Source organism: Centroberyx affinis, unplaced genomic scaffold, assembly GCF_046629955.1.
Source record: "Centroberyx affinis isolate AG114_WGS23_722 - 3 ecotype Tasmania unplaced genomic scaffold, CSIRO-AGI_Caff_v1 ptg003606l_1, whole genome shotgun sequence".
NCBI lineage: Eukaryota > Metazoa > Chordata > Actinopteri > Beryciformes > Berycidae > Centroberyx > Centroberyx affinis.
Genome location: NW_027281524.1, coordinates 14,571 through 28,856, shown reverse-complemented (window position 1 = coordinate 28,856; position 14,286 = coordinate 14,571). Strand labels below are relative to the sequence as shown.

At 43.2% G+C, this 14,286-nt stretch overlaps 1 protein-coding gene across 1 annotated transcript in view; it reads left to right on the top strand.

The window, feature by feature from the left end:
• prkd3 (protein kinase D3) overlaps window positions 1–14,286 on the top strand; it is a 43,666-nt gene extending 29,380 nt beyond the window's left edge. Inside the window, exons 4-18 of the mRNA XM_071540310.1 lie at window positions 566–723; window positions 1,705–1,897; window positions 2,184–2,261; window positions 2,358–2,544; window positions 3,133–3,256; window positions 3,483–3,560; window positions 6,553–6,829; window positions 8,447–8,499; window positions 8,919–8,991; window positions 9,101–9,207; window positions 9,406–9,567; window positions 11,073–11,171; window positions 11,324–11,591; window positions 12,157–12,242; window positions 12,388–14,286. Coding sequence (XP_071396411.1) covers window positions 566–723; window positions 1,705–1,897; window positions 2,184–2,261; window positions 2,358–2,544; window positions 3,133–3,256; window positions 3,483–3,560; window positions 6,553–6,829; window positions 8,447–8,499; window positions 8,919–8,991; window positions 9,101–9,207; window positions 9,406–9,567; window positions 11,073–11,171; window positions 11,324–11,591; window positions 12,157–12,242; window positions 12,388–12,561 — 2,117 coding nt within the window. The 3' untranslated portion in view covers window positions 12,562–14,286. The remainder of the gene's footprint in view (window positions 1–565; window positions 724–1,704; window positions 1,898–2,183; window positions 2,262–2,357; window positions 2,545–3,132; window positions 3,257–3,482; window positions 3,561–6,552; window positions 6,830–8,446; window positions 8,500–8,918; window positions 8,992–9,100; window positions 9,208–9,405; window positions 9,568–11,072; window positions 11,172–11,323; window positions 11,592–12,156; window positions 12,243–12,387) is intronic.

The window sequence follows — 14,286 nt, the reverse complement described above, 5'->3', positions numbered from 1 at the left end:
TTTGTAAATCTTTCACTGTATCCTTAACCCTCTTTGAGAGTCTGAGAGATCCAGTCCGTCTCTTATGCACGCACACACACACGCGCGCACACACGCACACACACACACACACACCACATCCCCAACCTCAAGAATGTATCAGGGAGATATACAAGCGAAGAAGAGAAAGATCTGGTCTGGGCACTGTGGCCAGTGAAATGCTTGACATTCAGATCCCAGTGGAATTATGGAACGTCGGCTCGCCTTTCATTTTTTGTCATCATTGGATCATATTTGCTTTATGCTCTTTCATTTTCGTGTCATTAGGCAGCATTTGAAGTCCTCTCAGAGTATGAATTAGATTTAAGTAGTTGATTTATCCACCAGTGAAACATTCACAGTCATAAATTCTCCTGCCTCAAGGCTGCCAGTGGGGCCATCTTGTGGCTGTTTTGCAGAATAAAAATATGTGTTCATACCTGGTGCCATTACTCCTCTTTCACCCCAACAGCTTGATATAGTCTGTAGCACTATACCACCTTAGTCTTTGTGGCTGATGTTGTCCTGTATGTTTTCATGTTGATAGGATGTGGGCTAAACTACCACAAGCGTTGCGCCTTTAAGATCCCCAATAACTGTACTGGTGTCAGGAAGAGGCGGTTGTCCAATGTCTCACTGCCTGGACCCTCCCTCTCTGTCCCCCGGCCAGTGCCAGCAGAGAATGCCGTGGTCGTCCTGGACGAGGTGAGTTCCGATGGAAGTGGAAATGGAACCATTCCTCAGATAAATAGGCTTAGATAGAAATGTATGTACAAACCCAACACTATGCAAAGAACATTGTGAATAGTTTGAAGTGTTATGAAGAATTTTAAGGTTTTTGAATAGTATTGTTGAACAAAGTTATTCCCTCTCTGAATGAAGGTGGAAGATGTGATGATTTACTTCTTCATCCATATAATGATATAATGACCTGACTGGAGTGCTAGTTTTGACCTAATCTCCATGTTCAGATTGGAATCAAAGTGGATTGGACAATAATGTGAGGCAATCAATCTACACGCTGCTCATTTGACTTTTTTTCCCCACTGGTGGATCTCTTGGGCCCTGTTGTGAAATCCCACAGATGCAGAACATTGAATTGAGCTCGGTGGATAGTCTTATGAAACAGTTTTGCATAAGCCCGCTCTAGAATATTCCTCTTCTGTATCTCTGCCCTATGAAAGGTCGTCAGGAAATGTAATTAGGCTAATCAAATTAAAAGTCCACTGGAGTCCAAGTTCATATATCTAGTCACTTGTTGGCCGAGTGCCCTCTTCCAAGCTACCCACTTCTGTCAGGAGCTGCCAGACTGCTATCTTAATCCATATGAAATCGGAACTAACCACTCATATGTGGTAGGACATGACAAATCTAATAACTTAGTGAAGACCACTGGGATTGTGTAAAATATGTGAAGGCGTGCTAACTCAGTATGACAGAATTCTTATCCACTTTTCCACTGATTTCTCTCTCTTCTTCTACTGCCATATGATTATTCGTTCTGTCTATCCCTATCACTCAAAATGCTCCCTCTGAGGCCCTCATTCCTTTAATTTTTTCCTCTCCTTCTCCTTCTTCCATATGTTTCTTAATTCTTCCCAACCTCTCTGTCTCGCTTTATCATCCCCCCCATTCCCTCTTCCCCTCCTTCCATCCTTCCCTCTTCCCTCTATCCAACCCCTGCAGCAGCGCTCCCACCAGGAGGCAGGGAAGCGGATCCTGTCCTGGAGCGGCAGGCCCATCTGGATGGAGAAGATGGTTCTGGGACGGGTCAAGGTGCCGCACACGTTTGCCATCCACACCTACACCCGTCCCACCATCTGCCAGTTCTGCAAGCGCCTGCTCAAGGGCCTCTTTCGCCAGGGCATGCAGTGTAAAGGTAGGACTCAGTATGAAGAGTTTGTTTCAAAAACACTGTTCATTTTGGAAAATATCAGCACCAATTACCATTATCATAATGCATTATTTCCAAATACAAGTTCAAGTCAGATGTCTGCCAAGGACTTAAGTTACTTACTGTCCTTTACCCAGTGACAAAATGTGGATTTCTCATTTTGTCATGAAATCAAATTGAAAATCATGAAATCAAGTCAAGTTGTTAATTTGTGGTTCTTGAAATTGCATGTATGCTTTAAATATACTAATTTATTTTATTCTTCTACCAGATTGCAGATTCAACTGTCATAAGCGATGTGCTTCAAAGGTACCAAGAGACTGTTTGGGGGAGGTGGTGTTCAATGGAGGTAAGTCCCAGGTTCCTTTGATTTCCTGCATTCATTTCATAGTGACAACAGTAGATGTCTAATATTTACAGCTGTACTGTTTATGTGCATGTGTAGAACCGGCCAGCCCTGGCCCAGACTCAGACAGCACCATGGATACTATGGAGGTGGACAGTAGTGATATAGATGGTAGCAGAGGGCTGGACGACCCAGAGGAACCCTCCACCCCCGATGAGAAGATGTTCTACATGGACTCTCCCTTCCTGGACAGAGAGAAGGATGAAGAGCCCATCAAGACTATTAGGTATGAAGAGATGTTCAACTTGTTCATGTTGATCAAATTCGGTCATAATGGAATAATAATGTGGTTAGGGTTAATCTGCACAATTCTTGTTTTGGTGCTAAGTGCTCATTGCTGTGGTGTTTCTGCACTGCACTTTCCACAGATCACCTGTCACTCAAACAGTGTGTCCAGTACTGTGATGTTGGATTTTCTGTTGATGAAGTTTGAGTTTCTGTAGGTGGCGCTCTTTTCTTTGTCTGTTCAGCCATGGTGGCTATCACTGCTCATGCTAACTACCCAGCTCTTCTTCTGTGTATTCCAAACAAAATACTGTTGCTGCTGCCGGAAGCGTAAAACGCACCACTTCCTGTGCACCAGAGGATTTTTCCCGTGAAACACCTACCAGACACCGTGTGTTTAGAACAGCATGTAAAAGATGAATAAATCAGTATTGTGTTATATCCATTGGCGATAGCGAATAGAAAAACAGAAATGTATTTATGTGAAAATGTACTGGATTATTACTTAACTAGAGTGAGCTCTAAGAGGGTTGGTGAATATTTAAGAGAAATGTTGATTAATAAAATGTGTGTGTGTGTGTGTGTTCAGCCCTTCCACAAGCAGCAACATCCCTCTGATGCGGGTGGTCCAGTCCATCAAACACACCAAGAGGCGGAGCTCCACTGTGGTGAAGGAGGGCTGGATGGTTCACTACAGCAGCAGGGACAACCTGGTAAGACTGATAACACCGCAGCCCAACACAGGACCCCCATCTGAAATGTGCTGTGGTTAGCTTACATGTTGGGGAAAAGTCCTTCTCTGAAGCTGTTCACATGTGTTGAGTTCAGCACAGTCGGTATTTTTCTGTACAAATGCCATTTTAGAGTAGAATAATAGTGGTATATAAAGTATGTTTTGCCATTTGGACTAACTCGGTGTTTGTTTCCCTTTTTTCGCAGCGGAAGAGACATTACTGGAGGCTGGACAGCAAGAGTCTGAGTCTGTTCCAGAATGACACTGGAGCCAAGTTCTATAAAGTAAGAATAAAGCTCAGTTATCATCTCGAAGAAAACATGTCCTGCACTCAAACACACACTATCATTCATTGAAAAGTCATTCACAATATCAGCAGATTCCCTCTTGAGTCCAGGGTGAATAATATCCATAACTTTCCTCATAAAATCCCCATAGCACTGAAAATGTACCTTCTTTTTACAATTAAAAAATGCTGACACTGTTATATCCTTTATTTTCTATAGTTTGAAGTCATTTTGGAGTGACCTATTTCTCACAGCCACATTCAAATATTGTCATAATTATGGGAGGTGTATGTAAATAAGGTCTGCCCAGAGTGACTAAGGCTGGGGGCTGTCGTGTTGCAACTGTAAACTACCCTGAGGTCACTTCAGCCCGCTGAAATTTCCCCTGTGGTTTTCCACGCTGCAGCCCGGTCTCTCCTCTACACGAAGTGAAAGGACTGGTCTGCTAATGTCGCTATGTTTAGCCACGGTATTGTCACCAGCAGATATGACGGGACATTCTAAGGGGTTTTGGAGTGACAAAAGGGATCTCCAAATCTTTCCTCTATGAGATCGAAATATATAAAGTGGATTTACAAAAGCATCTTGGTTTAAGCTGATCTGCCTGAAAGCTACAGGATGAAATGCTAAATTCTTTTTGAGTTTTGAATTGAATCTTGAGTTGAGATCAGTCTTCCATAATCTTAGATTCATTTCAAACTATGAATTTGCATCATGATTGTGATGTATGAGTCGTGGCAGTGAGTGAAACATTGCTATTTGAGTGTATAAAATCGGGCCGTGGAGAGTGTGTGACACTTCCCTCTCATCGCCAGCGCCATAGTCAGTCATTACAGGGGCTTAATAGCACTGTGATTACACACTGGGGACCGAGGGAGGGAGCGACGGCCTACAAGGTAAAGACTTCCACATGTGTCTTTCTATGCGTGTGGGTGTGTTTGTGTGTGTGTAGGGTGTGGGGGGGTGTATTTATTTTATTGTTCGTGTTGCTTTGTGTATGCTGAGACTTTTGACACCTCCCTGGGTTGTGGTCAGAAATGACAGAGTGGGATGGTGTTTCAGGGTGCAGCAGACTTTTTCAATGTCAGATCCAGCACGTATGTGTCAGGTGGGTTTGTAGGCAGCTGTACCTGTAGTTCTGATTTAAGTGCTTCTATCTCCATCTTACACTTCTGAAGTAAGACTGAGAGAGCAGAATTTCCACACCCCTCCCCTCCCGATGTATCGACACGCCCTGCATCCCCTCGCTGCCGGAGCCTTGGAGGGGAAACCTCAGCGGGGACTGACTCCTCAGGGTGTGTTTACTGGCAGCTTTATGTGGTACTTTATTATCAACTTGGCACTCAGCTGCGTTTAAGACATTCAGGAGACTAATTGAAGGCTAGCTGTAAATGCATTCTTTTCTTGCTCCTTTCGTGCCTGTTGCATGAGAGTAGGGAGTCTGATTTTTGTCCATGATAGATGATGTGAGCTGATTTTCCAGGACATTTTGATTAAGTGTAGTCGGGGACGAATAGATCTTTCAGGGATTTCTTTTCAGAGATCAGAGATTGTCTTCAAACAGAGAGTGGCATCCCGGATGCAGTCGTCTGCATCCGGGAAACCTTCTATCTTGGGCGTTTCCCTTTCATTTCTCTTCAGTTTCTGGCTCGCTGCTCATCAGCGTGTGGCTACTGTCCTCCCCTCTCCCCTTTTTTCTTCATACCTCCAATCTGATTAGTGGTGGTCGCGTGGTGGCTTGCTTGCCAGGCATGGCAGCCATTTTCTCCATTTGGAAGCCATAACGGCTCCCCGTTTGAAGATGAGACCCCTGTACTTGTGGCTTTCTCTGAAGAACCTTTTATGGGGTATGGGGGCTTCTCTCTGTCTCTGCCAGATTGAGTCCTGTCACACTTAAGTGTGCACCCACACGAGCTCACACACACACACACACACACTACTCTGTGGAACAGTAGTTGCCGTGTCTTTCGTCTCGGTGGCTAGCGGTAGCGCCAGCGGCTCGTGCTCAGATGGGGCCTCTGGCAGGTCCTGCCTTGTAATCAGGGAAACAGAGCGCTTCAGTCGCCACAGGGCCCGCTCACGTGACCCGGCCCCGCTAACCACAAGCACTTCATCTGATACTCTGTGGTGAGCCACGCGGAGGGGACAGCATGCGCCTCTGCGAGCCCCCATTGGCTAGAACCTCTCAATATTTTTTTATTTTTTCAACTCTCCCTCCTTTCTTTGATTTGACAGTGAGTTAGGAGGGGAAGGGGGGACTTTTAAAGTGTGCTACAACTGTCCTTTCTCTGTGTGTGCTTCTAAGAGAGAGAGAGGAGTGAGAGAGAAAGTTAGAGCTGGGACTGTACTCTCTATGCTGATGATTACACTGTTGGACCTGAGCGGGGAGACTTTGGATATTCTGGAGTGTGTGAGTGTATGTACCTGTGCCAGGGGAGTAGTCTGAGTCTGGGGTTAGTGCTGTTGTTGCAGAGAAATGCTGTCTTTCTGTCATGTTATCATGTAGCCGCATTGTAACAATGAAGTATGGCTATTTCTTTTGTTTTGCATTGTTTCTTGTTTGTTGACATTGGTGAATATTGTGCAATTGAAGAGTTTCATTTAAAAATGAGATGCCCACCAATTGAAAAAAGTGGGAGCTACTTTTAAGAAATGATTGATAGCACAGTATTGAAATAAATTATGCAAATTTTTAAAGGCATGGTAAATAACTTATGTCCTTGGTTGATAAAATAACACTTTTACAGACAGGTTTGTATTGTTGTAATTGGATTTTAGAAATATTGAATAATGAGCTTTTTGGGGTTTTTTTTGTTGTTTTTTTTACCTTTTTTTTCTTCTAATATTATGGATACATAGCATTTTTTAAAACTAATATAGAAATATAGCATTTTGGAAATGAACTCTTCAATTGATCGATTTGGAGTTCTTTGATTGGCTGTGGTTTTTAATTTCTCTCTCGCTTTGTCTCTTGTTCCTCCCTCCACAGGAGATCCCTCTGTCCGAGATCCTGCAGGTAGAACAGTCCAGAGACTACAGTAACCTCGCGCAGGGCAGCAACCCACACTGCTTCGAGATCATCACGGCCACCATGGTCTACTATGTAGGGGAGAACAACGGCAGCCACTACCACAGCCCGGCCCTGGCCGCCTCAGGAGTGGGCATGGAGGTGGCCCAAGGCTGGGAGAAGGCCATCAGACAGGCTCTGATGCCCGTCACCCCCCAGCCCAGTGTGGCCAGCGCCGCCGGTCAAGGCAAGGACCACAGTGAGTACACCTAGTCTTTTGCTTCTGCTTTTTGATGATGGGTTGACTCTTAAACATACTCTGTGTCAGTATGTTAGGTTGAGTGGAATAAGGTCTCTCTGTGGGTCTCTTGAGGTAAAAGCCTCAATATGTTTCTGGGTGAAACTTGACAAAATTGAAATAGGACTAAAATATTGCTCTTTTTCCCCAAAAATCAGCTTCTTTGGAATTTAGAACCAATCGTTTTTTAAATTTCACAATGGAATTTGATTGAGTTCCAAAGATGATGAAACTTACTCAGCACTTGAAGGACCATGTAAATTCAAAACACAAAAATTGGTGTTGCAAGGCTTTCACATAATGTTTCACTTAAATTTGAAGTTTACATGGCGCTTTATGTGCTGAGTAAATTCATAGCCTTTGGGCCCACGAAGGTCATTTAAATTTCTAAAATGATTGGATATCTGTCTGAAAATAAGGCTGTTTTACTTAATACACAAAAGCTGTATGTTATTGTGTATAATATGCATCACTGAAGACTGTGGTCAGTTTGTTATTCTGTACGTTGGCTCAGATAACAGTGTGCGTTTCCCCTTCCAGTCGTGACTTGTAACATTAGCGTCTCCAGGTCAGGTCAAGGGAGGTGAGGCAGGTGACAGCAGTGACATATGAACTGAGAGATGAAATTGAGCTTGAGTGGTCATGGTCAGGGTACAGGTGTTATTGGTTTCCCCTCACATCGCCATCAAAAGAGATTAGATGTAGCTTGGTCCTTAACAGCCACCATACGCTCCTCCATGAAACCTCAACCAGAGATGAGGAAGATGGTGATGCTGATGATAATGATGTTGATGATGATGAGGGTGGTGATGGTGATGCCTCTCATTGTAATTTCATTTAACCTTTCATGTGTTGTGACACCTGAAGTGTGATGCAGATTAGACAGGATTATTTCTGAGCCCATGTGCTGGTAATTCAAGGCTCTTTGGTGATGAAATTCATTGTAGATTAGAGATCCACATGAGGGTCGAGCTTATTAGTAGCAGAGGATTTGAAGCGTGGGCATGGGATGAGAGAACAAGGGAGAGTGTACTCAGTCAGAGTCACTCAAAGAGTAAATGTAGATACGTTTAGTGCATCTGAGGAAGATATGTGGTCTGTAACTAGCATAATGTAATGAATTTTACAAATGCATTCAAAATCAGTGCTTGTTTTCCAAGATGAAATGAAATACTTTGAAATGATCAAAACAGATTGCACTCTGTAGCTTTAATCTCTGTCTTTCCATTCATCGGCTAAGTACACAGAGTCAGGGAGATCTTGTGACTGAGTATTAGCCCGAGAGCCAGTCCATAATCCTAATTATGAAATGCAATGCATACTTGCCCTATTTAGTCACACATAACTTCCCAAATAAATTTTATACCCAATTTATTGTGTAATAAAATGCTTCATTATGTGGTGATGTGGCTTATTGCAAGCAGCTGTGATAAGCTTGAAGGTTGTGAAAAAATACAAGTATGTGAGCAATGTGCCTCTGCCTACGATTACTTAAGGATTCACTGGCTGCTTTATGCATTGGTAATGTGGCATTTACAGTTGTTGAATGTGGAAACATCATGTGTTTTTCCCTTCCAGAAGAGCTGTCCATCAGCATATCTGTGTCCAACTGCCAGATCCAGGAGAATGTGGTGAGTGGGGCTTCTTTTTTTTTCTTTTCTTAAAGATGCTGTTGCACAACTTCCCAGCATAGCCTGTGCATGCATGCGTTCATATGTTATTACGATAGCTGTTGTGGTAAAAGTCAGAAACTCTATCCCACTGCTTTTTGCTAAAATCTCCATTGCATGTTTTTATATGGAACAATTAGGGAAGTTGCAGACACATTTTTTGGTCAAAGGGATTTTCAACTTGGTTCCACTTCTGCATTGAGTGAAAGTGAGCTATTTGGCAATACCAGAAAAACATTTTGAATAAGAGCAACATTTATCCTGGACTGTTGATGATGTAACAGTTACCCATAGGCAATGTCAGCATGGAAAAATAACCAGAATATTACCAGCAAGAGTAAAATATAATCAAGTAACTGGTGCAAATTATGTGTGTGCAGGATATCGCTTCGGTGTACCAAATCTTCTCTGATGAGGTGCTGGGATCAGGCCAGTTTGGCATTGTGTATGGAGGTATGCCTCTTGTTTTATTTCATATGGTACCACATACATTTGATGTGACGCTCCTGTAGATTTTATTACAATTTTGTTACTCATTATAACATGACCCATAATATTTTAGGCAAACACAGAAAGAGTGGCAGAGATGTGGCCATCAAGGTGATTGACAAGATGAGATTTCCTACCAAGCAGGAGAGCCAGCTAAGGAATGAGGTGGCCATTTTACAGGTAATAAACACACTCCACCAAACAACATTCGACCATTAGAAAAAGTGACACCTACTCTTACAAAATGATTGATTGCACAACATTAAAACAAATTATAGCATGTTTTAAAAGATAGTGTGTAATCTTTGTTTCGTTGCTTTCTCACTGCTTTTGAGTTGGTTGAGACCTGATAAGATGTCTTTATCTGCTTTTCCTCAGAACCTGCATCACCCAGGTATCGTCAACTTGGAGTGTATGTTTGAGACGCCAGAGCGGGTGTTTGTTGTCATGGAGAAGCTCCACGGCGACATGCTGGAGATGATCCTGTCCAGCGAGAAGAGCAAACTGCCTGAACGAATCACCAAGTTCCTAGTCACACAGGTCTGGGCTGCTGAAACTCTCCTCTCTTTTCTCCTCTCCATATCTTCCTGTCTTTCCTTTTTTTTACCTTCAAGTCTTTGAGAGTCAAATTTAGCTAGGACAACCAAAAGTGAGACACTTCACTCCTCTATACCTTTGAAACTTCATCATGGTGCGGTAAAAATCATTTTGTACAAATCAGCTCTGTTCTTTGCTGAGCAGTATATGATTAATAAAACAAAGTAAGTTCAGTTACTGGAAATTATTCCATGAATATTGCAAATATTATATGAAAATTTACAGAAGAAGTTCAATCTTCACACTATAGCTGTAATTTTAATATCTCCCATAATCCTCTTCATATGCAAAAAGTTTTGATGACGTCACACAACAGAGGAACTTCAAGATTCTGGGTTGTCTATTAGTTTGCATGGACTGCTTCAATATAGTGATGTATATAGTGATATATATATAGGATATTCCATGCATACATAAAGGTACTGCTAATACAACAATATGCTTTATTAGAAAATACTGATAATGTTTGTAATATGCTATAAGCTATGGTGGGTCATGTCAGCTCAGTTTGCTCAGTTGCTAACGTTAACTAGCAAGACAAGTATCCTGACGTTACTGTATTCTCCATAGAAGAGATGAAAGTCACTGTTCAACTGGGGAGCTGAGCTCACATTGCAATAAATTGATAATTCATTAGGTCTATATGTCATCATCACAAATGCGCCGCAGGACTGTTAGGAATCTGAACTTAATTTACGTCTTGCTTTACCTCTTGCCAGCTTTTTGTTTTGTTTGTTTTGTCCCTTTGTTTTCTAGCATTGCCTCCCTCTCCCTGTCTCCTTCCCTCTGTTTTTTGGGGTGTGTTAGCCTACTGTGCGTAAACCCCTGTCTCTGCCCCGGGGCCTGTTTATTCTTGTGGTGAGCTGATTGGGGGGAATTGTTTACGGGATCGGTCTGCATGGCATCACGGCCTCCTCCCTGCCCGTGGATTATAGCCTGCAGTGCGCTGGTGGCTTTGTGGCCTGATTAGAGGAGCAGCAGGCCCCTGGGCCTCGGTGGGTCCCGGGTCCCAAACAGGAGCAGGGCCATTAACAACGGCCCCATTAGCTGCGGCGGGCCTGGCTCTGATGTGGCCGGGAAGCCTTCTGTCAAAGCCAGGGTCAGGACAGGGAGCCAGGCGCACTGTGGTTTTGGTAGAGGGCCATAGCCAGACATGCGTGCAGCGCAAGCTTATGCCAGGCCTAGTGAATATAGATGGGATGATGAGATGAGATCATATGTCCTTATGGGAAGGTACTGGTCAAGATGGAAGTATTTAAGGGCATTAGTGTGCTTATACTACTGTTATTTTCCATATGGCTGCAACATAGATTATACTGCGTAGATTATACAAACATTACTCTGTTTACACCATATGTTATATACATTATAACATTTAGACGATGGAGTTTATAAGATTGTCAGTGGGGTTTTGAGCTAAATCTGGGCTTTTTGGACTTTTGCAACAGATCCTGGTGGCCTTGCGACATCTGCACTTCAAAAACATTGTTCACTGTGACTTGAAGCCGGAGAATGTACTACTGGCCTCCGCAGAGCCCTTTCCTCAGGTAAAAAGTTGTGTGTGTGTGTTCATGCATGTGTTGCGTGCGTATGTGTGTGTATGTGCTATGTCCATATGTGTGTATATATTGCTGCAATTCACACATTGTAAATTTGTTCAGATTTCTAAGTGTGTATGTCATTTTCTGCCGTGTCCCAGGTAAAGCTGTGTGACTTTGGCTTTGCCCGTATCATTGGTGAGAAGTCGTTCAGGCGGTCGGTCGTGGGCACGCCAGCCTACCTGGCCCCGGAGGTCCTGCGCAGTAAAGGCTACAACCGCTCCCTGGACATGTGGTCAGTGGGGGTCATCGTGTACGTCAGCTTGAGCGGGACCTTCCCTTTTAATGAGGACGAGGACATTAATGACCAGATCCAGAATGCTGCCTTCATGTACCCCCCTACGCCCTGGAAGGACATCTCCGCAGAGGGTAAGAGGATATAGAGCAGCATACCCTGTTTCTTTGTTCCCTTCCTTGAGGTAAACAGCCAGGGATTTGCCAGTGCTTGATCTAATCTGCTGGGTGGATATATCCTTCACCGCTCTAAATGCTTGGCTGCGAGGTTGCACCAGTAGTTTAGTGTCAAACTGATACTCAGACATGCTGCCTGAGAGCTGTCCTCCCCACCCACGCGTCTGGGTCTTCTGACCTTTCTTTTGACTTTTCTTTTTTTTCTGTGGTTCAGGTGAATCACTACCAAATCTCCCAGGCAGCCAAAGCTGCTGCTCCCCCCACATACAGTGTGAAAGATTTTACTGTGAACAAACAATGGAGGCGTTGATGCTAATTTTTTAGCAAGCTAACTAGCACTAAACCTTTACTCTGCTTATTGATATGCAGTGCCAGTTTTCACCTTCTGCTGTGTGTCAACTGTGACATGGTGACATGCACTGCTTGAAGAGCCTTGGCTGTTTAAAAGTGACTTCCTGTTGCTGTCGGTATAAGATGATTTATTCTCAGAAGTTTATTTATGAAACATTGATTTCCCCCACAGCCACAGATCTGATCAACAACCTTCTCCAAGTAAAGATGAGGAAGAGGTACAGTGTGGACAAGTCTCTCAGTCATCCCTGGTTACAGGTGAAATATGTTTATATTTTCTCAATATTTTACAATTTCACCCCTTTAACAGTTATTCCCAGTCAATTTATGTCAGGACTCCTGGCTCTTACAAGTGGGGAAGTCACTCTGAATTAATTCCGATGTTCACTCCTCTTTTCCTCAGGACTACCAGACGTGGCTGGACCTCAGGGAGTTTGAGACGCGGCGGGGCGAGCGCTACATCACCCACGAGAGCGACGACGCGCGCTGGGAGGAGTACGCCGATGAGCACAGCCTGGTCTACCCCAAACACTTCATCATGGCCCCCAACCTGGACGACATGGAAGAGGACCCCTAGTGGCCCAGGAGACTCACTACACCGCGTGTATTTAGGACTAGGAATGTAGCAGGGACTTTTTGCGCGGACCTTTGGGAGCGGTGGATTTTCCCCCCAAAACTGTTTGTTGTGGAAACAGAGAGAGAAGCCGGCTGGGTTGAGCGTCGCTCTGCAGTGGCTTTAGAAGCGGGGGGAAACCAGACAGACTTCGTAGCTCGATGCACTGCCTCCAGGAGCGGGCAGGTGGACATGTGTGCCACGGTAATGCATCGGAAAACTGTTGGGAGAGAAGAATGTTCTTTCCTTCTTTTTGCGCCATATCAAAACATTCCATGGATTTGTTCAAGTTTGGTTCATTTCCAAGAACAATCGTACAAGCAAGAAAATACATTAGTTGAACTTAATAGTTTAGTTATTGTACATGCAATTTTGGGTAATTATGAGTAATAATATGCCTCTGCTCTGTATCTGAGAGAGCAGAGCAGAACAAGAGAGCTTACCCCAGGAGTAAAGGGCACTTTTCACAAGGGATCTACAGTATGTCCATTGAGAATAAATAATGCATGGGTTTTGGACAAAACTGATGTACTTCTCATTTCAAGACTGTTTGTGAGGCTGTCCTTTGGCATGAAACTGGAACTATCATGTTTATGTGTATGTTTTTTAATGTATTTAGTAATTGTGGTAGAGTTTTGCACTATATTACCATTGAACATAGCAGTTTGATAACAGGATGAATAGAAACACTATTCGCTGCTACTGTACATCACATGGGCCCTTTAGTAAATGTGTAGAGAGCACAGATTTGTGCGGATGTCCAGTCTAGGTGCAGAGCCGAGTGTTGAGCTGATTAAACTCAACAACTATTAGCTGCTTTGTCATGATTTATTGTCCCAACATCCCAACAGGCATTTTCATCCAACATAGGTCTTCACTGGCCAAAATATTGTCTGTTAGTGTTTGCAACAATTAATGTGAAATGGCAGCTAATAGTGTGCAGGTTTTCTCAACATTTCCCTTGAGAACTTGACCAACAGACCATTACCAAATATATTGGCAAATATATTCATTTGAATCAAAACCAAACAAAAAAACATTCAACTCAGTGTTTCCAAGCTGGAGTTTCTTTTATTGACATTGTGAATTTCTTTAATGATAGAAGATCGTGACCCTGAGCTGTTGGTAATAGCAATGATGAGTGTTTCAACATGAGGCTAAAAACAGAAACGTGTACAGGTTTGAACATGGACTCTACGCTAGTATACTGAGCATCATGTTTCTGTTTACCCTTTTATGTACTACTTTCACAGTATTTTTGAATGTGACTTTTCAAGCACTCCATTTCTGGAATATGTGTTTTGGTGCTCTGTAGTTGTCGTAAGTGTCTATGTTGCATCTCCTGAGGCGGTCAAAGTCAGTTTTTAACAGAACAAAAACATTGGTGTCTATTTCCTTTGGAAGCCATTAGCTGCAGTGCATTATAATGTCTGGTCTATTTCAACAGCCCTTTTGGCTAGACATTAGACATAGTAGATAGTAGATAATGGGTATGAGGACCATTTGGTTCACGTGGGAGTAGTATAGTACTACAATCTGGTAGTTCTTTACTTAGCTCTAATGGTGTGTTTTGGGAGTATGGTTCTGTTCCCTGTTGTCTTTTTTCCAGTCTATGTTGCCGCTGGATTGGCAGGTGTCAGTGTTTTGTATATTTCAGTACATACCAATGGAATAAAAACCCAACTTCTT